At 54.1% G+C, this 26081-nt stretch overlaps 4 protein-coding genes across 6 annotated transcripts in view; 3 read left to right on the forward strand and 1 right to left on the reverse strand.

The window, feature by feature from the left end:
- The window catches only part of SAMD4B (sterile alpha motif domain containing 4B), a 36215-nt gene extending 28260 nt beyond the window's left edge, over nt 1-7955 (forward strand). For 2 of the 3 annotated variants that reach the window (XM_024979078.2, XM_024979079.2), the window contains 9 exons: nt 99-208; nt 365-451; nt 1203-1545; nt 2268-2353; nt 2849-2967; nt 3593-3791; nt 3985-4108; nt 5445-5528; nt 5739-7955. In XM_024979078.2, coding sequence (XP_024834846.1) covers nt 99-208; nt 365-451; nt 1203-1545; nt 2268-2353; nt 2849-2967; nt 3593-3791; nt 3985-4108; nt 5445-5528; nt 5739-5767 — 1181 coding nt within the window. In that variant the 3' untranslated portion in view covers nt 5768-7955. The remainder of the gene's footprint in view (nt 1-98; nt 209-364; nt 452-1202; nt 1546-2267; nt 2354-2848; nt 2968-3592; nt 3792-3984; nt 4109-5444; nt 5529-5738) is intronic. The other variant, XM_059877539.1, reaches the window with a different exon arrangement.
- A 147-nt stretch (nt 7956-8102) lies between these two features.
- Nucleotides 8103-13136, reverse strand: PAF1 (PAF1 homolog, Paf1/RNA polymerase II complex component). The gene is made up of 14 exons (NM_001046293.1): nt 12976-13136; nt 12435-12464; nt 12244-12336; nt 11811-11932; nt 11651-11717; nt 11465-11566; nt 11277-11382; nt 11113-11181; nt 10925-11028; nt 10720-10836; nt 10494-10622; nt 8935-9040; nt 8736-8826; nt 8103-8654 (listed from the first exon to the last, which is right to left on the reverse strand). Exons 1-14 carry the CDS (start codon nt 13020-13022, stop codon nt 8239-8241), a joined length of 1599 nt encoding a protein of 532 aa, NP_001039758.1. The 5' UTR covers nt 13023-13136; the 3' UTR covers nt 8103-8238.
- Nucleotides 13137-13580: 444 nt separating this feature from the next.
- MED29 (mediator complex subunit 29) lies at nt 13581-17107 on the forward strand. The gene is given in 4 exon segments (NM_001080316.2): nt 13581-13803; nt 14333-14391; nt 14949-15033; nt 16805-17107. Coding segments are annotated over 4 exon segments (603 nt in total). The 5' UTR covers nt 13581-13587; the 3' UTR covers nt 17048-17107.
- A 6388-nt stretch (nt 17108-23495) lies between these two features.
- Nucleotides 23496-26079, forward strand: ZFP36 (ZFP36 ring finger protein). Its single transcript, NM_174493.2, has 2 exons — nt 23496-23583; nt 24440-26079. Exons 1-2 carry the CDS (start codon nt 23560-23562, stop codon nt 25391-25393), a joined length of 978 nt encoding a protein of 325 aa, NP_776918.2. The 5' UTR covers nt 23496-23559; the 3' UTR covers nt 25394-26079.
- Nucleotides 26080-26081: the final 2 nt, after the last annotated feature.

The raw sequence follows: 26081 nt of genomic DNA on the forward strand, positions 1-26081 counted from the left end.
ACAGCTTTTAAGGCTGCCTATGATTGATGCCTGGTCCCTCCCCACAACTGTCACCAGGGCCAGATTCCTCACCTTATGCCCTCCCTTCTTTTCCACAGACGTGCCCTCGTGGCTCAAGAGCCTCCGCTTGCACAAGTATGCAGCCCTCTTCTCACAGATGAGCTATGAGGAGATGATGACGCTGACTGAACAGCACTTGGAGTCGCAGGTGAAGCTGAGGAGACCCTCAGGGCAAGGTTGAGGGCAGTACCATTTTGACGTGACCCTTGCAGTCCAAGCCTCTTCTCCTGGGGCCTTGTTGGGGCACCTTGAGTACCTTAACCTCCCATTTCCAGCTTCCTGTCCCCTTGTGCCCCTTCCACAGAATGTCACCAAAGGTGCCCGCCACAAGATAGCCCTGAGCATCCAGAAGCTGCGCGAGAGGCAGAGCGTCCTCAAATCCCTGGAGAAGGTGAGGACCTGGTATCCCCATCTCCAAGGTCAGGTGACTGCCCAGTGGTGCTAATGCTGAGGGCTCTGGGTCCACCTTGCTGCCGATGTCGCCCCCCACCTCGGGATCTCCCCAGCCCTAGGGACCCAGGCTCTGGGAACCAAGTGCAAGTCAGATCACAGGGCTCACTTGCTTGTGAGTGAGCTGAGAGGCTGAGAGGCTCTCCTCCCTGTCTGTCCTGGTCTGTGTCTCTGGAATCATATCTGTTGACTCAACCCCTTCTCTTCCATTTCACTTTTCCATTTCTAACAACTCTTTCTGATAGAGCAGTGTCTCCCTGTGCACACGATCTCTTTCCAGTTGGTTATTTCTTATCTGCGCCCTATCCTTACATATCTGCCTTGATTTGCATCCCTTTTCCTCTTTCCCTGCCACTTGCCTTCTGGTTTTTGCTCCCTTCAGTGTCTTAGTCCAAATCTGTGGGTTTGAATCTGGTTCCATCCTCAGTGGGACCCTGAGACCCCAGCATTAGCCCACCTTCTCCAGATCTCCATGGCACTCCACCTTGAAGTGGGGAAGAGGGAATATGTATGTACAAATGTGTGTGTATGTGTGTGTGCACACTCCGGCAGCTCCTTTACCTGCCTTCTCTGTGTGGTGGAACCCAGGGTCCCGCCAGCTGTTTGCAGGGGCTGTTTGACCCTATATGCGTAGTCATTCTGCAGAGCTGTAGGGATTGGCATGTGACCCAGGCTGTGTCTTCCCCACTCAGGATGTGCTGGAAGGCGGAAATCTGCGAAACGCTCTGCAGGAGCTGCAGCAGATCATCATCACCCCCATCAAGGCCTACAGTGTCCTCCAGGCCACCGTGGCCGCCACCGCTGCCACCACCTCTACTGCCAAGGATGGGGGCCGGGGGGAGCCACCGCTGCCAGGTGCTGAGCCTCCCCTGGCTCTCCCTGGCACAGACAAGGGCAGTGAGACCAATGACCCTCCAGCTGCAGAGAGCTACCCCCCTCCACCAGCTCCAGCTCCCACTGATGGCAGTGAGCCAGCCCCTGCTCCTGTCGCTGATGGAGACATCCCCAGCCAGTTTACACGGGTGATGGGCAAAGGTGAGACCACCCAGGGCCCAGCAGGAAGTTCTGGGCCAGGGTACCAAGTGAACCCAGGCATCAGGGGTCAAATCCAGTTTAAATTATGGGAGCAGAATTTTTCAAAGCACCCTGGGGACTAGAGCACTAAAGAAAGGGACTAAGACTAAGGATGACAAGGCCCCTTCCCTCTGGCATGTCCAGGCTGATGATGAGAGACAGCCCTTACCCTCAAAGCATCTCCAACCTGAGCAGAAGACGGGACATTATGTCAGTGGAAACTGCATACAGCCAAGAGTAAACAGATAAGGCGAATCCATTGGTTCTTTCAGAGGCGACTGAAGTCCACAGGATGGATATCCTGATGCTCTTAATGAGCTCACCTTTTCCTAAGGCAGCACAGCATAGGCAAGTTTACACCTGGGTCTGAATCCTTTAGCTGTGTGACCTGAGGCAAATAACTCAACGTCTCTGAACCTCAGACTCGTCAGGCTAAAAATCCCTCCATTGATGACACTATCCCAAGACTTGAGAAAAAGTCATTGACTTCATATCTGCCATATGCCAGGGAGTACGGTGGGCCCTGTATATATCCTCATAATAAGCCAGGTGCAATGCTTAGCAGATAGCTAGTACTCATCCGGCATGAGTTTCCTGACCCACCTTCTCATGGGCCAGGGGAGCTGGAACATGGCAGAGGGCATTCTGGGGGCTGACCTCCCGCCTTTTTCCATGTCCCCAAGTGTGCACCCAGCTGCTGGTGTCCCGACCAGACGAGGAGAACATCACCAGTTACCTCCAGCTCATCGAAAAGTGCCTGTCTCATGAGGTGAGGCCTTCCCTAGGGCTCTCAGGAATGGAAAGGCTGCCCCCATCCTCTCAGACCAGCACTCCTTATGTGTCCAACAAGGCCCCGCCTAACTGACTCCTGCCCATCTCTCCAGCCCTCATCCTTCCAGTGTTGGGTTCCGTGGATGCCCTGAGCTCCCATTCTCAGAGCCTTAGTACATAATTCTTCTCTGGAGAGTAAGTCCCTCTCCTGCCTGCTGATCCCTCAGCTCTCAGTAAAACAGGATGCCTTCACCAGCCCCTCATAACATCAGGTTTCTTGTGCCTCTTGTGTTGCTTCCTCACAGCATTTATCATAGTTACAATTTCTTATGTATCGTCTCCCCAGCTAAATTGTAAGCTGTGTGAGCACAGATCACTTCTGTGTCCCATTGTTGCCCAGCACAGGACAGGCAGTTGATAAATACTTGAGCGAATGGATAGAAGGCAGATCTGAAAGAAGCACACACACCTCTTTCACCCCCCCTAATTCTAGGCTTTCACGGAGACACAGAAGAAACGACTGCTGTCCTGGAAACAGCAAGTGCTGAAGCTCCTCCGGACTTTCCCGCGCAAAGCTGCACTAGAGATGCAGAACTACAGGCAGCAGAAGGGGTAGGTGGGCAGCCAGGGCACAGGGACCTTTCTTTCGTAAGCCCTTGTTGTTTGACAGATAGTGCTTAGAGGGGTGATTGTGTCCTGGGCTGGGAGTCCAATTGTCCTCATTCAGTAACTGAGTGGCCTTATATAAGTCACCCAGTGAGGACTTTCCCATTAGAAAATCAGGTGGTGCCTGATTTTCCATTAGAATAGAGTAATATTCCATACTAATATTAGTATATTCCATATACTAATATACTAATATTCCATTAGTATAGCAGAATCAGTACCCATCTCCATAGCTGGCCCCTTGCTTGTCCCTTGTTCTCCTCACCTGTGTGCAGAGGGCTCTGAAGTCGCTTCTCACCCCAAACAAACAATAGAAATATCACACTTGAGAATTGAAGTTAGAACTGCTTTGAGTGGACTTGAGGAAACCTTTGGACTCTCTCATCTCCATCTTAGGAATCCCTTTTGGGCAGAAGGAGACAGAATGACAGTGCAAGGACTTGGACAGGGAATCCCTGCTCATGCAGGTCTATGTTCTGTCCTACCACAGGGGTGGTGGGGAGTAAGAAAAAGAGTTAAACAGATGGGCCCATACACCTAAACTGACACCCTGCCTTCTGCTCTCTCACAGCTGGGCGTTTGGCTCGAACTCACTCCCCATAGCTGGTTCTGTGGGGATGGGGGTGGCCCGGCGGACCCAGCGGCAGTTCCCAATGCCTCCCCGGGCCCTTCCGCCTGGCAGGATGGGCCTTCTGAGCCCTTCGGGCATTGGGGGCATCTCCCCTCGACATGCCCTCACCAGCCCCAGCCTTGGGGGCCAGGGCCGACAGGTGAGCCAGCTGGAAGCAAAGAGCCTGGCACTTCTGGGTTGGGGTGGTGGTGCCTGTGATGTGTGTGTCCATATGTTTGTGTCCAGGTGGGCCCAGCTTAGTGGGGAGGTGACTCCTGCCAACTCTGCCACTCCTGGGTCTGGGCCTTTGCCCTACCCACCCACTGCTTTCTCTCTTCCCATGCCCCATGCAGAACCTGTGGTTCGCCAACCCTGGAGGCAGCAACAGTATGCCCAGCCAGAGCCGCAGCTCTGTGCAGCGCACCCACTCGCTCCCAGTCCACTCGTCACCCCAGGCCATTCTCATGTTCCCTCCAGGTAAGGTGCCCACCCTTAGGACTTTGCCTCAACACTACCCTTAGCTGGCCTTTCTTTTCTCTTCTGGGTCTTATACACACTATCCCTTGCATATATTTGTTCTCTGTCTCTCCCCCTCTCCCCATCTTCTCTCACTCCTTATCCCCACCCACCCCCCATCTTTCTCTCTCTCCCTCCCTGTGTCATAATCTTAGTGCTCATACTGGTGTCTGTCTGCGTCTTTTTCGAGGATTGTTAAATACTCAGTTTGAAAGGAGTGGAGGGGAGGAGACAGAGCGGCCAGGTTTCTGTAGAAGGGAGTCCTGCCTATCAGTCCACTAGTGTCCTCTCAGAGGCCAGGTGACCAAGCAGGGACCTGTAGACTTCGGCTCTTTGAACAGGTTCTACCCTAAGGGCTGTCTTCCCTCTGCTTACAGATCAGCCTAGAGATGGGAGATCAGAAGGAGGGCAAAGCAGGCAAAAGGGAGGTTAGAGATACCCTAGCCTATGGGGTCGCACAGAGTCGGACACAACTGAAGTGACTTAGCAGCGGCAGCAGCCCTGCCTTGCTCAGCAAGTCAAGGGTGACTACCCTGTGCCAGCCCCTGTGCTGCTAGGCACTGAGGCTGTAGAAGCAGAGAAGGCTGGTCTGGAAAGGGCTGCCTCTAGAGAGAGCTTAGATTGCTTGTGACCCCAAACTCTTTATGTCACAAAGGATTCTTTTATGAGATTATGTGACAGGCAGGAGACCCCATTTGTCCTGTTCATCCTAGCACAGGGCTTGGCACATGGTAGGCATCTGTAAACACTATTAAATGACTGAATGGCTGAACTGCAGGAGTGAAAAATGAGACCAGTTCTTTTCACCAGTATGCTATGTGTCAGACAGCTTTCCTGCACTGTTCAGTCAAATCCCCAGCTGCACATGTGAAGGCACTGATATTCCCATCTTATTAGTCATGAATCTGAGTCTCAGAGGGGTCAACTTTTCTTTTTTTTATTATTATTATTAAGGAGAGACAATTAGATGATCCAACATGGCTTGTGGATTTATAGGTGACATCATGAGAGGTGAGGCTGGAAGGTGAAAGAGCAGGGTCTTGTGAACCCGGGTAAAAAGCTCAGAGTTCCTCTAGAAGCAGTGAGGAGCCCAGAAAAGCTTTTAAGCAGTGAGTGGTGTTAGGTCTGCCCAGTACCAAGTGTGTGTATGTCTTACAGGCTTTGTGTCTCTGTTTCTTGCCTCTCCTTTCCTTCTCATCCCCGTCAGCCTCTCCTTCACGCCAGCCTCTGTCTTCGTGACTCTACCCTTCACCCCAGTCCAGTCCTTACTGCTTCTGTTCTCCTCTCTCCCACCCAGACTGCCCGGTCCCTGGGCCTGACCTGGAGATCAATCCCACTCTGGAGTCTCTGTGTCTGAGCATGACAGAACACGCCTTGGGTGGTGAGCATTTCCTCTTTCCCTGACCCAGCTCCCACCTACCCAGCAGCGTCTCCACCTCTGAACTGAGCAACTCAGAGTCATCCTGAGGGGTCCCTAGGGGAGGCCGGACTCCAGGGAGGGCCTGACTGGGATGACAGGCTACCTGAGCACCTTTTCTTGGGCCTCCCGCCAGCTCCTGATCTTCCTCCCTTCCTCCCTTTCTTACCACAGATGGGACAGACAAAACCTCCACCATCTGACGGGACCCACAGCCCAGCGCACCCATAGGCTCCCCGGGCGGCGGGCGGGGGCCAACCCCCAACGGGCTTCTCCGCGACAGCGAGAGGGTGGGCTGGCTCAGCTATACATTCTAATATTTTTCTACTCTCTCACCCTTTTAACTTTTGTTTAACATTGGCACACGCCTTGCTCACTCCCAGGCCCGTCGAGGGATCTCTGCTGAGGCCCAGGGAGGTAGGGGGCAGCCAGGATAAAGGGGGCAGGGACTGGCCAGCCTGTCTGCCCCCTCCTTCCCTCCTTCACCCCCTACCTGGCCCTGTTCCACCCCTGCCTCCTCTAGACTGCTGGCCACCTGCCCCTCCCAAGGAAAAAGTCTCCCCCAGACTCACTGACCCACTCTCTTGTGGGGCCTGCTCAGAAGCATCTGACATTTGGGGAGAGATGAGTGGGGTAGATAATCTGCTCTCCTGAATGTTGAGAGGAGCTGAGGAGATAAAGGCGGGTGAGGAGAGGAGCGTGTCTGTCTGCCTGTCTCTCTCTCCCTCTCTCCCTCACCTCCTTACACCTTCTTCTTCCCCATTCCCATCATTCCCCAAGGACAGGAGCTACCCTCCTCTCACTCACTTCCTTTTGCCCTGTTTATCAGAGATTCTCTGCAATTAATTTCTTAGGTCTATTTAAGATACATATTTATATAGTTCTTAACGGTTTTTCTCTCTGATCATTCCCTCTCATTTTTAGAATCCTCAGGCCTCTCTCTGAGCCAAGAAAGTGGCAGGGGGAGCCTGAATTTTACAAGGGGAGAGGGCAGAGCCCCCTCCTCCACACCCCCTAGCCCTTCCCCACCCCACCCCTAGCCCTGGCTCCGCAGATGCAGAGGTCGAAGGCTGGGAGCCAGGGCAGCCAGTGAGGTCAGGAAGTCTGTTGCCTTAACGTCTCCCACCCCCACCAACACAAATTCTTCTCCACTCCCAAGTCTAGCTGCTGAAAGACTTGGGGGTAAAGAATAAGGGAAAGGGGATGGTTTTTGGTTTCCTTCCCCACCCCTATCCCCTTTTCTTTTACCCTTCCCCCACCCCACCCCCTCATTGTCATGACCTCACTTAAGTGGAACACTATATATCATAACCCAGAGGTTCGTCCCAGCCCCAGAATCATACCAATCTCTGTTCCTACTGAGGGGGTGTGCTGGGGCCCAGTTGGAGGGAGGGGATTTGGGGGTTCAGGCTATGGGGAAGCCAGGGTCCCCTCTTCCAACCCCATCCCCTCAACCCGCCCCCCCCCCTCACTGGGACATTCTCAAGCTTTTCACACCGAAAAGGAAAAAATGTTATTTTTAGATACATTTTATGAATAACTTTTGTTATGAATATGGCTGGTAACCATTGTGTATGTTATTAAAGATACAAAATGTTGGGAAAAAACAAAAAACCAAAAAAAAAAATTTTAAACCACCACCCTCCCTGCACTCACCCATTCCCCAGACCTTCTTGCCTCTGCCCTCCTGGTCTGGACCTCCCTCAACTCTGACCCAGGGTGGGGGAGGAAGCCAGGGGGTGGGGTGGCCCTGGGGACCTGCTCTGGGTCCCTCCCTCCTCTCCCAGTGCCGGGCTGGGTGGGGTGTCAGGTTTATTTATGTACCTCTTGCACACTCATCAACCTATGCAAGTCCCCCATCCCGGCCCCTCCATGTTTCTGTGCCTTTGCTCATTCCCCTCCAACTCCCAGGGCTTCTCCAATCCTCCTCCTAGCCCGGGGAAGTGGGATGGACAGGGGCCACCTCGTTTTTTGGAATCAGCAGGGTGTCCCTCTTAAGAGACCCTCACCTCCTCCCAGCCAGTCCTGTCTTGTTCACTACCCATCAGGGTGAGCTGGGTCTGCCTGGCACTGGGAGGTGGTGAGGGACACCCCCCACATAATGGGAGGCAAGAGCTGCCCCCTTCCCCCCACCTGTCAGCAGAGTGTGCAGGACGCAGGCGGCCCCACTCTGATGGGCAGGATCCTGACCCACTCCTGCCCCTCCCCAGCCCCCGCCCCTCCACCATGATTTCACCCTCCCTTCTATTCCCAGCCCCACTGGCAGAATCAGCTTTGAGTAACTGTACAGTTTTTCTCGCTGTTGGAGAAGACTTATTTGATGGAGTTTCACTTGTTTAATGGTCTGGGCTTATTTTGGAAAAAAAAAAAAGAACAAACAAACGAAAAGGATTCTGATCTTTGTTATGCTACATTTCCTGAAAAACCTAATGACCCTGCCTTTGTGGCCTTTGGTTTTGTGCCTTAAGCACCTGGGGTGGTTCAGGGGGGTTCTGCATGGGGCAGGCAGAATGAGACCATGGTGCCTGGGAGGGGAAGTAAAGAGAAGCTGGCTTTATTAACAGCAAAGGTTTGGAGGAGAGGAAAACAAAGCAATAGGCTCACAAAGAGACCACTCGAAAAGTGCCTTCCTGCACAAAATAACTATCTGCGCCAGGGCTGAAGGCTCTGGGACTCAGTCACTGTCACTGTCAGCTTCACTGGAATCAGAAGCTGCAGCTTCACTGCCATCCTCCTGAGCAGAATGCTCGCTGCCACTGGGGAAGGGACTGGCGCTCCGGCTCCGGCTGTGGCTCCGGCTCCGCTGGCCACCCCCATCACTGCCACTGTCTGAGTCATTATCACTGCCACGAGCCCGTCCTCTGTCCTCATCATCAGAGTCAGCGTCATCCTCCGAATCAGCATCACTGCCGAAGATCTCCTCTTTGTCTCTGGCGGCCCGGGCCTCATCCTCACTGCTTTCATCCTCGCCGCTGCCACTCTTGTCACTCGCCTCATCCCTGTCACCCTCCTCCCGTTCACTCTCACTGCCAGAGCGCTCATCCTCGCTGCCTTCCTTCTCACTGCTGCTGCCCTTCTCTCGTTCCTCATCTGCAAGAGAGCAAGAAGTGAGACCCAAGTTCCCCACCCACCCACCCACCCAGAGTCAGAGTTCAGTCTGTCCAGCTTTACCTGAGGCCCCAGCTTCTTTCTCTTCTGTCTCCATTTCCTCCTCTTCTTCCTCCTCGGGTTCATGGTTCTCCAGCTGAGCCTTCCGTGCCTCCTGGAAGCAGGACAATTGAGGGGAAGGAGAAGGTTCAATCTGGTTCCTGTGCCACTCCACCAACTACCACCCTCCCCATGGGAGACCGGGGTCAGTGGTGCTTGTTACCTGGGCTTCTAATTCCTTCTCATTCATGTCCCGGTGTTTGACCACAAGCAGGGCATTGGTACCCGACTGAACCCCGGCCTTGGCTCGGCGCTTACTCAGGCGAACCCTGCAGTGGTAGAATTGGGGAGAAGTACATGAGATTCAGTTAAAGACCCCTGTGGGGAATCTGGTCTAACTTGGTTCTTACTCATCTTTACTCATTTATGCCTAGCCCAGAAAAGACCAGAATAAATACAGACTGAATAAGGGAAACTAAATTTGGGGTAGGGGACAGGCAAGAAAAAAAGGAGCCCCTGGTGGCTCAGATGGTAAAGGGTCTGCCTGCAGTGCGGGAGACCCGGGGTTCGATCCCTGTGTCGGGAAGATCCCCTCGAGAAGGAAATGGCAACCCACTCCAGTATTCTGGCCTGGAGAATCCCATGGATGCAGGAGCCTAGCAGGCTACAGTCCATGGGGTAGTAAAGAGTCAGACATGACTGAGCAACTTCACTTTCACAGGCAAGAAAATAGCTCCAAAGGTTATCAGTTTGAGGGCCCTGGAATTATATATATGTATACCCTTTACATAAACACATAAATGTATAAAGAAGTAGATTTTAATGTGAATTAGATACGAACCCTTAAAAAGAGAATCTGGATTTCAGAAAGTAAGATTCTGACTCCACTGGGCCTCTGATTCCCACCCCACCTCCACCCCCAACATAGCAGTGGGTTGGACCCTTTGCTGTGCTGGGTCACAGTGCCTCTTGAAGGTTGCCAAGGGCTCCAGGTCACCTAGACCCCTACAGCCTACTGTACATTTTACATTTTTTGCCTGGCTTAATGGGACCAGAATTTGTGATCTCTGCTTTAAACAGAAACTCAAGGTCACACTTTCCCAACCTTTACATCAAGGGTCCCAGCACAGCAGTAAACTTGTAACCATCAGGGAAGTTTGCTGCTGCTGCTAAGTCGCTTCAGTCGTGTCCGACTCTGTGCGACCCCATAGATGGCAGCCCACAAGGCTCCCCTGTCCCTGGGATTCTCAAGGCAAGAACACTGGAGTGGGTTGCCATTTCCTTCTCCAGTGCGTGAAAGTGAACAGTGAAAGTGAAGTCGCTCAGCCGTGTCCAACTCTTAGCGACCCCATGGACTGTAGCCCAACAGGCTCCTCCATCCATGGGATTTTCCAGGCAAGAGTACCGGAGTGGGGTGCCACTTCCTTCTCCGTCAGGGAAGTTTAGGGATCATGTTTTTTGAACTTGGGTATCTAGCATCTCATTTATTTAAAACATTAATTTTAATTTTACATATTACTCCATATTCTGGCTATGTTTACAACTTAGCAGTCCTACCCTGCATGAAAGCTCCAAATATCTCCAGTGTTAGGTAAAGATTTTTCTTCTGGGTTCTTGTGTTAGAACCAGCTCCAGCTTTATAGGCTTCCACTCTTAAAAATGCACGTGGCAAATCCCTAGATACAAATGACCTCCAAGGTAGCTCTTCTTGTACACCCCAAGATCCTGACTCTGAAGTACAAGCCCAAGCTAATCTGAGTGAGGTAGGATTGTGCTGAGTACCTGGTCTCCAATTCATTGTAGTAAACACCATCACCCTCTCGGAAGATAAAGAAGTAGTTTTCCTCATAGCCCTTGCTAGCCTTGTTCTTCACATTCCAGTTGTACTCTCGAGCAATCTTGTAGTCATACCTGAGGATGAAGGGGACAGGGTCAGCCCCATTTCTTCCCTATGAAGGAGAAAAGGACACACTTCTCAATACCTAAAACCTAACCCCAACCCACGTACACATCATCTGGTGCATAATCCATCTCCTCTTCCTGGTCCCGTTTTCGTTTCTTCAGTGTTTCCTCCACAGGCAGAAAGTAAGCCACAAACTGGTTCCCTTCCTCATCCATCATGCCCCTGTTTGAGGGGGAAAGAGGAGCAGTAAAGACTGAGTGAGGACAAAAACAATAAAAAGCAGGCCAAGGTGGACAGCAGGGCCACTCACCTGATCATGGCCTGAGACATCATCTCCAATGCAGCTGCACCACTTGTGTCCTTGGGGGCGGGGTCTGAGTCAAAGATTACCTGAGCGCAAGGGTTGATCCACATCTGGGGGATGGAGGGCACTGGGGTTAGACTAGGACAGGCAGAGATGGCAGGCTGTCCCTCTCTGCCCCCTGCCCTGGATCTGACCTTAAAATCTGGAAAGACAGGCATGACCTCCACTGGTGTCACTCGGGGCTTGCTATAATGCTGGGAGATCTGGCAGAGGCAAAAAAAACAGGGTAAGAAAAAGTACAAAGTGCTCTGGAGTCGCACCTTTATCCCCCCTTCCCCTATCCCAGTCCTTCAATTACAGATTTCTGGGCATCCTCAAAAGTCTTCTCAATAGCTGTGATCTGGCTATCCCTGTCTTTGTATATTTCCTCCTCAGTGAATTGCTGCTTCACAGAAACCCCAATCCTGGGGAGAAAGAGAAAAACATTTAGAGGTAACTGGACATACCTGAAATCTCCATCTTCCCTCCCTACCCACCATAACTTACTTGACCTCAGGCTTCTCATTGGAAATGCCATAACGGTTGAATTCCGTGGAGATGTACTCTGTCTTCCGCATCCATGGCACCACCTTTGCGTGCTGCTGGGATCTGGAGTGGGAGAATCAGGCACCTCAGGACCCCACTGCCTTCCCATCAGCACCAGTCCTAAGTCCCCACTCAGCACCCCCTCACCTCTTGGAACTGGTGGGGGCCTGAATCTCCTCTTCCAGAAGCTTCTCATCAGCTGGGTCTAGGAGTACTAGAAGAAAGCAAGGTGAGAGGAGGACTCTGAGGGAGGTCCAGAGCTGGCCCTCACTAGCCTAGAGCAGGCCCTCCCTGTCTCCCAACACACCATTGGGGTCGATGCGGTAGGTATCAGGGTTGATGAGGTCAATGGTAACTCCCAGGTCTGGCTCAGTCAAGAGATCATGTTTGTGCTGTTTTTCCAGGGAAGTTGCTTTGTACTGAACAAACCTGGGTAGGGAAAACATGCCCATTATGGTTTCCTGATTCCAGCCTTAACCCTCACAGCCCAGCTTCCTAGAGGCTAAGGTACTCCAGGGAGGAATTCAGAATGAAATAACCTCCACATTGGAATCAGAAGGCTAGCAGCTCTTAAGTGTAAAGAGACTTGGATACTGCTTGCTTCTTAACAGATACCTATTGTGCACCTACTATTACAGGTTAACTACCATTCTCTGCCCTGAACCGTCAGAAAAAGCAGCCCTTACCCTCAAGGAACTCATATTCTAAGGTGTTTCCCAAAGCCCCACTCTTAGTCTCACCTGTTCTGGTCGAAGGGATAGGTGATGAACTTCGGGTCGAAGGGGATGTCAGGGAGGCTGTTGCAGTACTTGACTCGGCAGACCACTCCAGACCTGGGAACACAGTGGCTCAAAACCTGGCTCCTGCTGCCCTACCTCTGCGCCCAGCCCCACTTGGCCCACCCGTCCTGGGGAAACACGATGGAGCTCACCTCTCAGGCAAAGTCCGGTGAGAATTGGGCCTGGTGGGTAAAAGAGAGACAATGACAAAAGATGGAAAGAAAAGGATTGACAGGAGAGCGTAGGGGGCTTTTCCAAGCTAAAGGGTGACAAATGATAATTCCTCTTAGTAGAGGTACCTCAAGTGCTATAACGGAGGGAGTCAAGTATGCCTCTTAGAGACAGTGTCCCTAAATGTTAAATCTCTTTGAAGGACACGTCTTCAAATACTTTAATAATAGAGTCACATAATTGTTTTTTGGGGAAAGGGGTCTCCAAACGCTTCACTGGAAGAATAAAAACTCAATCCTCAACAGCTTAATTCCAGAACATGGCAGGGAAGGTGTGGGGGGGAGCTGGGGAACACCACGTCCGGGACCCGCCCCCCTAAACGGGTGTGCGCTCCGTGACGACACGGGCAGACCTGGGGGGCTGGCAAGGTTGAAGACTGACAAAACCACCTGACCCTCTCATCTCGCTGACGCCCACCCAGACCTAGAGAAAAGCGGTACAGTCAGGTAGCGGAGTGCCTACCTGTGGCCATCCTCGCGCTGGGCCTGGGTCTGGATAGTGGGCGCCATGGCGATGAGGCGAGGGCAATCCTGACAAGAGCCTCACAGAGCCACGGCAAACGGCGTGCCGACTTCGGCGGGCGCCCAATCCCAGGCAGGGCTCGGGCTGGCACCGCTCTGCTCACAGATAGGGCCGGAGTGAGGTGGGCTGGCGAGAAGAGTTCCCGGAACACTGGAGTACTACGTAGTACTCAGGTAAACGCGCAAACAACGCCAAGGACTGCCCCGCAGGTCCGTCTCCACCAACTGCCGCCAAGACTCTGAGGACCGCAGGTCGCCTCAGCCCGCTAGGTCTTCTGGGAAATAGAGTCTGATTGGATCCACACCCGGATTGGCCAGCGACTGTGCAAAGGCTGGGGCGAGGCGGAAAGAGCCTCTTGTGATTGGTTTATCGATGTCTCATTGTACCCGTCGGATTTGAGAGTCACGAGTTGGAGGGTGGGCTCTTTCCTCTCATTGATTGTATTGTTTGGGAGGCGGAGCTAATCAGCAAACAGGGCTCAGAGACGAAGACGCTAAAAAGAAACCGGGAAGACGCACTTGTGACGCACTTCCTGTGCGCGAGGCGAAGAAGATGGCTGCATCCCAACAGCAGGCTTCAGCGACTACTTCTACCGCCAGTGTGTCGGGTCCAGGTTCAGCTGGTGGGTCGGGCCCCCAGCAGCAGCCACAACCACCAGCACAACTTGTGGGACCTGCCCAGAGCGGGCTTTTGCAGCAACAGCAACAGGACTTCGATCCTGTGCAGCGCTATAAGATGCTCATCCCGCAGCTGAAGGAGAGTCTACAGGTGATGGGTTGGGAGATTTGGCTCTCTGCCATCCGGGGGGTGGGCGGAGGGATTGTTTAGTCCGGGAGAGAGCAAAAGAAGCGTTAAGAAGGAAAGAGGAATGAGACTGTCTTCGTGATGCCAAAGCGAAGTTCTGTGGATTGACAGTGTAAGGTGGGATCAGAGAGAATCTTGAGTTTGAGACTGACCGGAATTCGAGTTGGAGGGAATTTAAAGAAAAAACCTAGCTCTAGACGTTAAAGCCTGAGGAAAGGACTGGCCTTGACTGACTGTGACTGGTGGGTGAGGGAGGACCCTAAGGTATGTCTGGGAAATTACTGGCAAGAGAAAGGGGGCCTCTGGAAAAATATAGCAATTGCTGTAAAGGAATGGAAGTTGGAATTACTCTGCAGTGATAGGAGGAGAAGTAACAACTGAAGAGGAGGCCTGAGATTGGCTGTATCTTAAGGAAGAGTGAAGATCTACCAAAAGTGTCCTCTTGTGTTTCTTCATCTCCCACACCTTTTTTTTCCCCCTTTTTCCTCTTTAGACCTTGATGAAGGTTGCAGCCCAGAACCTGATTCAGAACACTAACATTGACAATGGGCAGTGAGTACTCCCCTTTCTCCAGGATGTCAGTATCTCCATCCTAGTCTCAAAAACATCCCCCTTGTACCCCACCCATCCCTCTTTTCTCTTTATTTTGAAGCCTACTCCCTACCCCCTGGCCTTGCCCTTTTTGCCCCTTCTACTATTAACTGTCCCCTAGGTCTTGCTTCGGAGAAGGCAGTGGCACCCCACTCCAGTGCTTTTGCCTGGAAAATCCCGTGGACGGAGGAGCCTGGTAGGCTGTAGTCCATGGAGTCACTAAGAGTCGGACACGACCGAGCAACTTCCCTTTCACTTTTCACTTTCATGCATTGGAGAAGGAAATGGCAACCCACTCTAGTGTTCTTGCCTGGAGAATCCCAGGGACGGGGGAGCCTGGTGGGCTGCCATCTATGGGGTTGCACAGAGTCAGACACGACTGAAGCGACTTAGCAGCAGCAAGTCTTGCTTTGGGTCTCCTGGGCCTATACATGGTTTTCTGTTGGATACTTGGTTGGGTAGTCACTTAGTCCCAGAGACTGGAAATCCATCTCCCACCTTCTTCTCCTGGACTGTAGAAAGAGCAGCGATGGACCCATTCAGCGCTTTGACAAGTGTCTGGAAGAGTTCTATGCACTTTGTGACCAACTAGAGCTCTGCCTGGTAAGGGGCCTCCTAGCCACCAGGTGACCACAACTACCTCAGTTCCTGGGCTTCAGGAACCTTCATTCAGTCAGTTGACAAATGCGCACTGAGCATCTCCTGTGGCCCAGACCTGTGTGGATACTGCACCTGATACTGGGGACAGAAAGTTGCCCAGTCCTTGCCTTCACGGAGCTTCCAGTTCAGTGGGTGACAAATATATCTCCAGCAGTGATAGCTCAGAGTCAGGGCTCTGACAGGAGAAGCTCAAGACATGGAAGACCATGAAGGGGGAAGCTTGGGCAGAAGGCTCAGGGCTGGGTTGTGGGGGTGAGGGGCAGGCAGAGGGGGCAAGGTTAAAATAAGAGGGCTATAGACGTCCAGAGATGGCACCTGACCTCACCTAGGGTGGGTCTAGGGAGGAAGTGGCTCAGGATAGACTACTAGTAGAGAGCACATCTGAGCCAAGGCTGGAACAAAAAGGGAAGAAGGGTGGGAGTTGAGAGGAGGGCAGATGGCTCAGAGCACAGCCTTTGAAGTCAGAGGGACCACCAATCTCTACCTCTGAACCTTGGATTCCTCCTTTGGAAAATGGATTTTGGAGAAGGACTCGGCAAGATCTTGCATGTAAAACATTTAACATGGTACTAGACAAGTGGCAAATGTTTTATCTTATAGCGTCATCATCATTTTGAACTGGATTTTGAAGGAAAACGCAGTTTGAGGAGCTTCGTAGTGGTAGAAAGATGTTCCAACCAAGAGGAACAGCTTCTGCTTTAAGTTCCCTTTAAAAATGTCATGAAATTCAGTCTGGCTAAGGTATGGTAGGCACTGGGGCTTGTTGGATTTTGAATATAGCCCCGAGGTTGCTAGGGAGCCATGGAGGGTTTCAAGCAAGGAAAAACATCGACCCATTTGTTTTTTTAGGGGTATGCTTCTGGTCACCAAATGAGGGATCGGTTCGGGGGGCTTAGAGTGGAGGCTGGGGGCCCATGGCAGGATTCAAGAGCCACCAGGTTTCACCAGGGTGGAGTCCTGAGGAAGTGGGGAAGGGCAGGTGGAAGAGATACTCAGAAGGCTTTGTGCCTGGGCAGTGGGACTGATGGGCTGTGGGAGGAGTCTCCAAGATGAGGCCCAGGGGTCTGGTTTGGATGGTAGAACCGTCCCTGAGACAGGGACCCAGGAAGGGGAGTGGTTTGGGGGGTAGAGTATAGGAGCTCTGGAATTTTAGGGGAGGTGGGCACATCAGTGCAGAGTTCAGAGCAGAGTGGTATGTATGTGGGTGAGACACCTCCTAGAGGGCATGAGAATGAGAGGAGGAGACAGGATTCAGGAATTGCCGCATTTAAGGCTTAGGTAGTTTAAGAAACATCTAGAAGAACTAGCCAGAGAAGTAGAAGGAAAACTAGGAGGGGCAGGTGCCACCAGAGAAGCCAGTGTCAATGCCAAGCCTAGGGTTAGGAGAGTCACAATAATAGTAGTTGACATCCATCAACTAGCACTTAAATAACTTGCCAGGACCTGTGCTTGTGTCTCACACACTGCGCTCACCATTCTCATTTTATGAGGTAGCAGAAGTACTTATCAAACCCATTTTTCCAGCGGAGTTAACAGGCCCAGAGAGGAGAAGCCACATGCCTGAGGTCACCCAGCAAGTGAGTGGCAGGGCCAAGTTCTGACCCCAAGACCCCAGGATTCCAGATGCTGAAAAGCCTATGCCAGGCTGGCGCTAGGGGTGGGATTGGCAGTACCTGGAGTGAGGCTAATGCTGCACTTTGCTTGCTGTCCACAGCGCCTGGCACATGAGTGTCTGTCACAGAGCTGTGACAGTGCCAAGCACTCTCCAACATTGGTGCCCACAGCCACCAAACCTGATGCCGTCCAGCCTGACAGCCTGCCCTACCCACAGTACCTGGCAGTCATCAAAGCCCAGATTGCCTGTGCCAAGGACATTCACACTGCCCTGCTGGACTGCGCCAACAAGGTCACAGGCAAGACGCCTGCACCACCTACGGGCCCTGGAGGCACCCTGTGAGCTAGCAGGGCTGGGAGTGGGGGAAGGGACAGGGAAGGAATGAAGAGTGGCTTCAAAGCATCTTTGTCTCTGGCTTTTCTTCCTGCCTGAACACTGCGGCCGGCGCCAGCAGGGGGCAGCAGAGGCCAGCAAGGCGCGCGCAGGGCGGGGCCTTGCCTCTGCCGGCTGTCTTCTCATCCTTGGCTGAGGGTGGACTTTGGATTGTGCTCCTTGGTGATCTCTTCCAGGGGGTCTCCCCCTACCTAGCCTAGTTGTGGAGCCCTGACTGGGCCCCTCTCCCTCAGTCCATTCTGATTCTGTCCCAGTTCGGGGGGGTGGTCTCTGTGTCTTTTCGTAGCTGTTTCTCTTGGTGTCTTCTGTCATTTGATCTTTTGTTCCCATCTCCCTGTCTCTGACCATCTCTTGCCCAGTGCCCCTTTGCTAATTGGGACTGTCCCCAGCTCCTAACTGGGATTCTCTGTCTATGCACAGTTCCCGAAAGGAAGCCAGAACACCAAGGTCACCTGGGGCTAGAAGGAGCTTCGTTTCCAGGGGCCATAGCCACACCCAGCAATCCCCAGCACCTCTCATGTCAGCTCAACCCCCCAGTCTGCTTGACCCAGAAAAGGGAAGTGAAAGGTCTGGGCCCTGACAGCATGCCCAGTCCCAGTCGGGGAGCAACCCAGCGCGGCACCCCCCCCATACCCAGGGCCTGCGTCAGCAGCACTCAAACAAGGGGTGTTATGCAATCCGCGGTGAAGCCAGCCCAGCTGAATGCCTGGGTCCCTGTATTTTTAGCCCCAAAGGAGAAGTGAAAAGGCCCCAGCAGGGATGAATCATCAGTCCTGGGGAAGAACCCAGGCACCTTGGCCTCAGCTCCGGGAAGCAGACCTTGAGGAGGAGGCTTCAGGAAGAGTGTACCCCACCGGGCTCCCCACTTCCCTGAGAGGCAGCTTCAGGGAGCTCAGCCATGGCCGTCAGGCCTGGGCAAGTGTAGGGCGGAGCTACCAGCTCAGGCCCAGCTGGTGGGGTGTGAAAGGTCCAAGTGACTCAGCCTGGTTGGGGGACGGATGGCCCCACCCAGAACCTTCTGTACCCTGGTTCCCATGGCACCGCCTAGAGGTCTGCTGTCCTGGACCCCACATCAGTGCAGAACACCCAGGACCACGGAGCCTTGCAAATCACCCAGAGCCCAAGTCCCCACACTGGAGTTCTGGGAAATGGCCAGCTCTTGTGTGTGTGTGTACATCCCAGCAGTTCCTTCCCTTTCTCCCTGACCTTCCTTGAAGTGCCAGGCACAGAGGGCAAGCTCCAGGCAGGGCAGCAGACCTCTCGGGCACAAGCTGAAGCTGCTGTCCACAGGGAGAATTTCTTCTGAGAGGAAGCCACAGCTCTGCCCATTTATCTGACTAGATCAGTCCCCCACCCATGTGACTCCCCACATCTTCTAGGATAATCTGCTTAAAGTCAACTGATTATAGACTTGAATCACATCCACAAAATTCCTTCACAGCCTCATCTAGATTAAATAACTGGGAGCTGTAGCCTGGCCAAGTTGACAAATAAAACTGACCATCATAACCTTGTCAGTTTGGCACCCCTACACATCTCCTTAACCACACTTAATCTCCAAATCAACACAAAAACAAAGTCCCAGTTCCACCCAACATGATAACAATTATCTGCCTACAACACTCTTTCCCCGTGAGAGCCTGTTGGCTTCCAGCCTGGGGGCACACAGCACACAGTGGTAGAGATGTGTCAGTCCACAGGCCCACACACTCAGTGAGGCACCACTGGCCCTGTGAGGTGGCATCAACACAGCATCACGCACACATGGGGGCAGGACATCCCAGCAGCCCTGACCCCGGACCCAGCAGTGCCGAAAACCACATGCCAGCAGACAGACGGGAGACACCTGGTGGGCAGCGGGGTGATAGATGCACAGTTGAGCAGCACACAGGGTGGGAACTGTGCACCAGGAAGCTGAGTTCACGCAACACGCATTCGCTATGCATCTGTTTGGGGCCAGGCCCTGTATAGTGTGAACCAAAGAGCCCTGCCTTGCTGGAGCTGATACTTCAGTGACAGTTAAGTGTGATAAAGTAAAACACAGTGTGTCAGGCACTGAGAAGTTCCAAGAAAGAAAATAAACCAGAGAGGTGAGACCAGAAGTAGAATGGGGGTGGGGGGGGAGGGGGAGTATTTAGGAATAGATCTAAAGGTGTAAGGTTTGCACATGGAGAATTATGTTACTTTATTGGAAAACATGAAAGTTTGAGAGTTTAGGTTGGGGGGTAAATGGATTGTACATGTATTTTGTTGATTCAGTTGCTCAGTTGTGTCCAACTCTTTGTGACCCCATGGATGTATTTATTATTTGTTAAATGGATAACAAGGTTATTTTTAAACCTTTTCTAATCCTTGACCCAGGTCATGAAGGCCTCCCTGAGAAGGCAGTACTGGAGTGAACTTAAAGGAAAGGAAGTAAGTCCTGGACATTCCAGAGGGAACAAGTGCAGAGGCCCTGCCTGAGGCAGAGCTGTGCTGGTGCATTGATGGAATAACGTGGATGCCAGGACCACAGTGAAGAGCCAGGGTAGAAGAGGACCTTAGTGAAGGTTCTTACTGGATTAGCAGGCCCAGAGGAAGATTGTACAGCCTGGTGCACAACCACCCACTCCAGGGAAGGGTGTACATGAGATGCACAGCTGCACAGGGCAAACCAGACCAGGGAGAAACAGGCACACACAACCCCTCTTCTCTAGTAGAGAACAGCGTGACCCGCCATCCTGCAATCATGGTGTCTCAGTCCCAGGGACAGTCCCACAAACAGACTCAAGGAACAATCCAACCATGCGAATACACAAACAACCGTCTAACTACTACTTAAGCCGCTATCTCCTACCCCATCTCAGACTTTGCCCATCACCAGCTGACTCAGCCCTGCCCTCAGCTAAACGTTATCAAAAGCAGTGAGGCTGGCTTTAGATAAGGCCTCTCAGGTTCAAGTGTGCCTGCCTTTTTGCCCCTGCTCTGCCCACGGAGGCCACCGAGAGGAGCAGGAGTGCGCCAGCCACCCTCCCATCATGCGCTGCAGACGTCAAGGACCAAAGTTCACCAGTTTCACTGCCTTGTGATCTGGCCACAAAGGAACTGCTTCCAGACACTAGCCTCCTGGGTGTTTTCAGCTACACCCCAAGGACACAAACACAGGAACAGTATTCACACATCTGATAACCACGCAGTTCCAGAGGTCTTGAACACAGCCAAGCCACCTAGAGCCACACAGGCTCTCACACACACCCTCAGCTCCCAGGCTGTGTGCTCACGGCTCCTCATCACCCCCAAGGACACACAGTCACCCTCAGCGGCCTCCCTCAAGGAGTTCCCAGCTCTTAGTCACTCCAGATCCCATGGTGGTTCAGAGCTCCACACATGTGCAGGTAGGTATGGAAGTCACAAGTTCTCACGGGATGCCACTTCAAAGGCAGTTACGTTTGAGTACACACTCCCTCACCCAGCGATGGTGAGAGTAAGCACAGAGCGGTGTCAGAGGGTTGTAAGGACACGGCCTTAACATAGGACAGTGGGCTCATTTGTGTCCCACACCTACTTGCCCCACCACACACCCAGTCGCTCCAGGGCAGCCCCCCTTCGCACATGCGGTCCACACGCACCGCACGGCACACCAGCCGCTGGGCCCGCGCAGCTGCGCACACGGCTCCCGCCAGTCAATCACGCCAGGAGCACACGGGACCAGGTCACACGTGCAGCGCGTACACAGTCCCCAGCTCGCCCGCGCACTCGCGCCGGCTCTCACACCCCCGCGTTTCCCGTCCCCGCTTGTTTTTCTGGAAACTCTGCTCTCCATTCCCCTCCCCCTAGGCCGGAAGCGCTCGCTGTATTTTTAGCCTCTCTGGTTTCCGCCCCTTCCCCCCCCCCCCCCCCCGGCCAGCCCGCCCGGGACCTGCCCCCCTGCACCCCGCGGGGGACCCCGGCCATCCCCTTCCCCACCGTCATTCCAGAGGGGATTCCCGGCTTTCGCCGAGGCCACGGATTTTCCCGCTGGCTACGTGGGGAGCTGGGCGGAGTCCTGCCCTGAACTTCCTCCTGAGCTGGGACTCCTGAGGCCTGGACGGGGTGGAGAGGGGGATGGGAGCCTGGCTCCTCAATCGGAGAGAGGGGTTGGGGGCGGGGCGGGGCGGGGGGGCTCGGACTCCTGCGTTTGAGAGACAGGGTGGCTGGGAACCAGGACTCCTGAGTCTGGTGAAGCCACGGCCTGGGAACCGGGTCTCCTGGGTCTGAGCGAGGAGGCGGCTTGGAAACCCGAACCCCTTGATCTAAGCAAGGAGGGGCAGAGGTCGGGGCTCTTAGTACCCCCGCCCCTGTTAGTGTTTAGACGGGTGCTCAGTCCTTCGGCGCGCAAAGCCCCTTCCAGTCTCTCTTGAGAATCTCCCAATCCGAAGCGCCCTGGCCCTCGAGCCGATGACTCAGCATATGGAAGAGGGGAGGGGGTCAGCCTGAGTCAGGGATGGGAACTCCTCCCCGTCTCCAGGGAATCGAAACTGGTATTCCCTCCTCCAGGACAGCGGCCAGAGCCGAGCCGGCCCCTAGGAACCCCAGAAAGCCTCCCATCTCTCGTTCTCCCGCCCCTTAGTCCGACTACGAGCACAGGGATTTGGAGCCCAACTGGGCGGCGGGTGCCGGGCATCTCCCTTTTCCCTCCTTTTCCCGTAGTCCTCAAGCCTCTGTTTACAGGAGACCAAAACCCTGGTTACAGAGAGGAACCCGGGCGTCCGGGTCGAGCCTCCTCGTCACGGCTTCCAGGAAGCCCCCCTCCCCCGCCCCTTGTGAGTGAGTCACTGGCGAGAGGGAGGCTGCAACCGTGCCAGAGCCGCCCGCAGCCGCCCAGCTCACGGGACCGGCCGGGAAGGCCCCTCAGCCCGAGAAAGCGCCGCACCAGGGATTCCCCCGTGCTCTGTCGGACGGGCAGATCAGCGAGCCTAGCAGAATCTCCTCACCTCAATAAAAGCCCGCAGTCCGCGGTCACAACCTGCAAGAATGAACTTTCCACCATAATAACTGCACTCCGTGGCAATGATTTATTTCTACCACCGTTTTTTCAGTCAGGGCAGCCAGCTCTGGAGACCCCCTTTAAAAATTAGTGTTTTCACCGTATCTTAAGAGAGCATCACTCAGGGCAACTCCTTGACAATAAAAGACTTGTCAATGAGGGGAGTCATTTCTGCAAACGCAGAGTTCTTTCAAGGCACATCCCTTTATGAGAGACCCATCCGACCATCAGTTGGGGATGATCCGTTCCTTCCATTTGAGACAGCTTTCCAGCAAAGAAACCCTCCACCATAATAAAAGATTTCCCCTTTTCCAATCTTGAGTTTTCGAGTGCAAACTTTTTAAAATATGATTTAAGGTCCTGGTATTAGGCTAATGCCATTCACTAACAGGAGAATAACTTGGCCTCTTCTGGCCTGGGTTTCCCTGTGTGTAAAATGGGCATAATACCTCCTTGAGTTAATGTATGTATGTAAGACACTTTCTGCAATTGTGCCTAGCCCAGAGGAAGCCACCAGAAGCGCCAGGTTTGTGTGAGGGTGAGAGGACGCAGCGGTCCTGTATTTGGGAAATGAGGCCCCTTTCCAACCTCACCAGGTGTGTGGGACCCCACCTCACCCCCAATCCTCGTGAGTTGGGGGCGAAGAGGGCGGTCCAGGTCTCAGGATCTGGGCAGTTCGGGAGCAAGACCGTCCAGGATTGGGGGGGGGTGGGTCTTCTCTCACTGTTTTGCTCCTGCGGATTTCTGTCTGTGGATGTTTGTTTCTTCCAGTTTTCGCCCCTTCTTCTCTCAGTTTCTGTGACTCTCCCTCCCTCCCGCTTCTCGCTCTGAATTTGTCTCTTTGGGGACTGTCTACGTCTCGTCTTTTCAAGTTCTGCCTTCCCACCTCCCCTCCTCTTCTCACCCTGTCTCTCCTCCTCTGTGCATGTCTCCCTGTGTGCGTAGCTCCCCCCGTGTGTGTGTGTTCCCATGTTTTTCTCTTTGCGTCCCTCCATTTCTCTCTTGCTCTCGGTTCGCCTCTCCCCTCCCCTGTCGGTCAGTGTCGCGCGCGCACGCCCTCTCCGCCTCTGCCCTTGTCAATTCCCCCGGGAGCCCTGCCCCCACCTCCGTCCCAGTTCCCTTCTCCGCGCCTCAGTCTCCAGCCTTGAAGACTGGGCCGACACCCCCACCCCCAACCCCACGCACTCCCCGCGAGGTCGCGACCGCCCGCGGGCCCCGCTCAGGCGAATTCGGGCCGGGGTCCAGGCGGAAGGGCTCCGAACCCGGGCCGGCCCTGCTGCGCTAGGGGCGCGCGTCCGGGAAGCGCCCCTCCTGGCCCCGCCCTCCCGGGCCAACTCCCCTTGGCCCCGCCCCCTCCCTGGTCAAATAAAAGTGGCGGCTCTTCCACTCCGCCGCAGCGTGACTTCAGCGCTCCCACTTTCTGCCGGCTCCACATCCTTCGGCCATCTGCGCCGCCATGGATCTCGCCGCCATCTACAAGGTGAGCCCCCCAACTGATCGGCACCCCGACGTCCGCAACACCTGACTCCCTTCTCAAACCAGGGCTTTCTAAGGCCGCAAACAAATTCCCGCCCCGGACCCGCCCCCCCCCCCCCCCACCCCCGCCACCGGTTTCCCTTCTCAAACTGGAACTCTGTAGCGCTTCACACCGGCCCGGGGTTCCTGCCTCCCGTATCAGATCAGTGTGATCCTCTGGGGATGAAAATGGAGCCTGTGGCTTTCTGGTCTCGGCCCCAACACGAGTGGGGTGGCCCTCGGAGATGGAAAGCTGGAGAACTTTTCTCAGATCGGGGCTGTCTGGAGGCGGAAATGGCCCCCACACCTGGCTTACCCGAGTAGTTGCTGAGGGCGCGGTTTTGCGCGGAGGCGTTTCTTGGGCTGGAGTCTCCGGGTGAGCGGGATCCGACTTCTGTCTCTTCGCTCCCTGCCCCAGAGGATCTTGGAACTCTAAACCCGAAGAGACCCGGACTCCTGGCTTAATTTTGCCCGCTGTTCCACTTGTGAAATTGGAGAAACCGATGAGCGGGGTCAGATCCCGAGAGGCCCAGAGGCTTAAAAAATTGGAGGACAGCGGTCTGTCCTGACTTTAGGGCCCCTCTGATCCAGCCGGGAGAGCCGAGATTCCTGAGTCCCTCGGGATAAACTTAAGTCGCGAATAAACCTCCAAATCGGGATCCTTGAGATCCGGAACCCGAGTTGTTGTTTTTTTTCCTTAGGGCGGGTGGGGCTGAGGCCGGGAGCCCACAAACCGGACTGGCAAGCCCTTAGTTGCCCTGCAGCTGGGGCGGGGCGTCACCCTGTATTTTCGGTGTCTTAACCGATCGTTGTTTCCACAGAGCCTCCTGTCGCTGAGCCCTGAACTGCCATCCGACCTCGGAGAGACTGAATCCAGCACCAGCTGGGCTTCCTCGGGACCCTGGAGCCTCAGCTCATCCGACTCCAGCCTGCCTGAGGTCGCTGCCCGCCTGCCTGGCCGCTCCACCAGCCTGGTGGAGGGTCGCAGCTGCGGCTGGGTGCCCCCACCCCCAGGCTTTGCGCCCCTGGCTCCTCGACCCAGCTCGGAGCTGTCGCCCTCACCCACCTCGCCTACCGCCACTCCCACCACCTCATCCCGCTACAAGACTGAGCTATGTCGGACCTTCTCAGAAAGCGGGCGCTGCCGCTATGGGGCCAAGTGCCAGTTTGCCCATGGCCTGGGTGAGCTGCGCCAGGCCAGTCGCCACCCCAAGTATAAGACGGAGCTCTGCCACAAGTTCTACCTCCAGGGTCGCTGCCCCTACGGCTCGCGCTGCCACTTCATCCACAACCCCAGCGAGGACCTGGCTGCCCCCGGCCATCCCCATGTGCTGCGCCAGAGCATCAGCTTCTCAGGGCTGCCCTCCGGCCGCCGAACCTCGCCACCACCAGCAAGCCTAGCAGGCCCTTCCGTGTCCTCATGGTCCTTCTCGCCCTCCAGCTCCCCACCACCGCCACCCGGGGACCTTCTACTTTCACCCTCTGCTTTCTCTGCTGCCCCAGGGACACCTGTGTCCCGAAGGGACCCCACCCCAGCCTGTTGCCCTTCCTGCCGAAGGGCCACCCCCAACAGCGTCTGGGGGCCTGTGGGTGGCCTAGCTCGGAGCCCTTCTGCACACTCCCTGGGATCTGATCCCGACGAATATGCCAGCAGCGGCAGCAGCCTGGGGGGATCCGACTCACCTGTCTTTGAGGCTGGGGTTTTTGGGCCACCTCAGCCACCTGCCGCCCCCCGGCGACTTCCCATCTTCAATCGTATCTCCGTTTCGGAGTGACAAATGCCTGCCTAGTACAGATCAGCTGGATCTTAAGGGGGGCCATTTCTCGTGCGTGGGTTCCACAAGGGGTCCCGGGGCTGTAGGGAACTGAGGGACTCGTAATCATGTATTTCTCCCCACCTTCCAAAGTGCATTAACTCACTCCCCTGACCCCCGCGCTGGGGCAGGTCCTCAGCGTGCAGGCTGTTCGGGAAGGAGTGTTTTATGGGGTCTTTAAAAAAAATGTAGCAAGTTTGAGGGAGGTAGTAAGCCTCTTCTCAAACTTCACCCCTGCCCAATGCTGTGAATATTAAGCCCCCAATGCCCCCTTCCAGTTCTTCCTAGATCCTGAGGCTCCAGTGTCTGGTGATTGGAGCCTCACCTGAAAGGGAATCCTGGTGCTCAAACTTCCCTCCAAAAGCAAGTAGCCAAAGCCATTGCCAACGCCCGGCTCTCCCACCCCCGCCTTTGGGCCCCTTATTTATGACGACTTTATTTATTCTAATAGATTTTATAGTATTTATATATATTGGGTCGTCTGCTTCCCTTGTATTTTTCTTCCTCTTTTTGTAATATTGGAAACGACGGAATAATTATTGTTATAAGTATACACTATAATATATTAAGTAATATATATTGTTAAAAATTTATTTTTGTGGTTTTTTGGAATTTTTAAATAAAAGAAATCTGTGTGTAAATTGGAATC

Source organism: Bos taurus, chromosome 18, assembly GCF_002263795.3.
Source record: "Bos taurus isolate L1 Dominette 01449 registration number 42190680 breed Hereford chromosome 18, ARS-UCD2.0, whole genome shotgun sequence".
NCBI lineage: Eukaryota > Metazoa > Chordata > Mammalia > Artiodactyla > Bovidae > Bos > Bos taurus.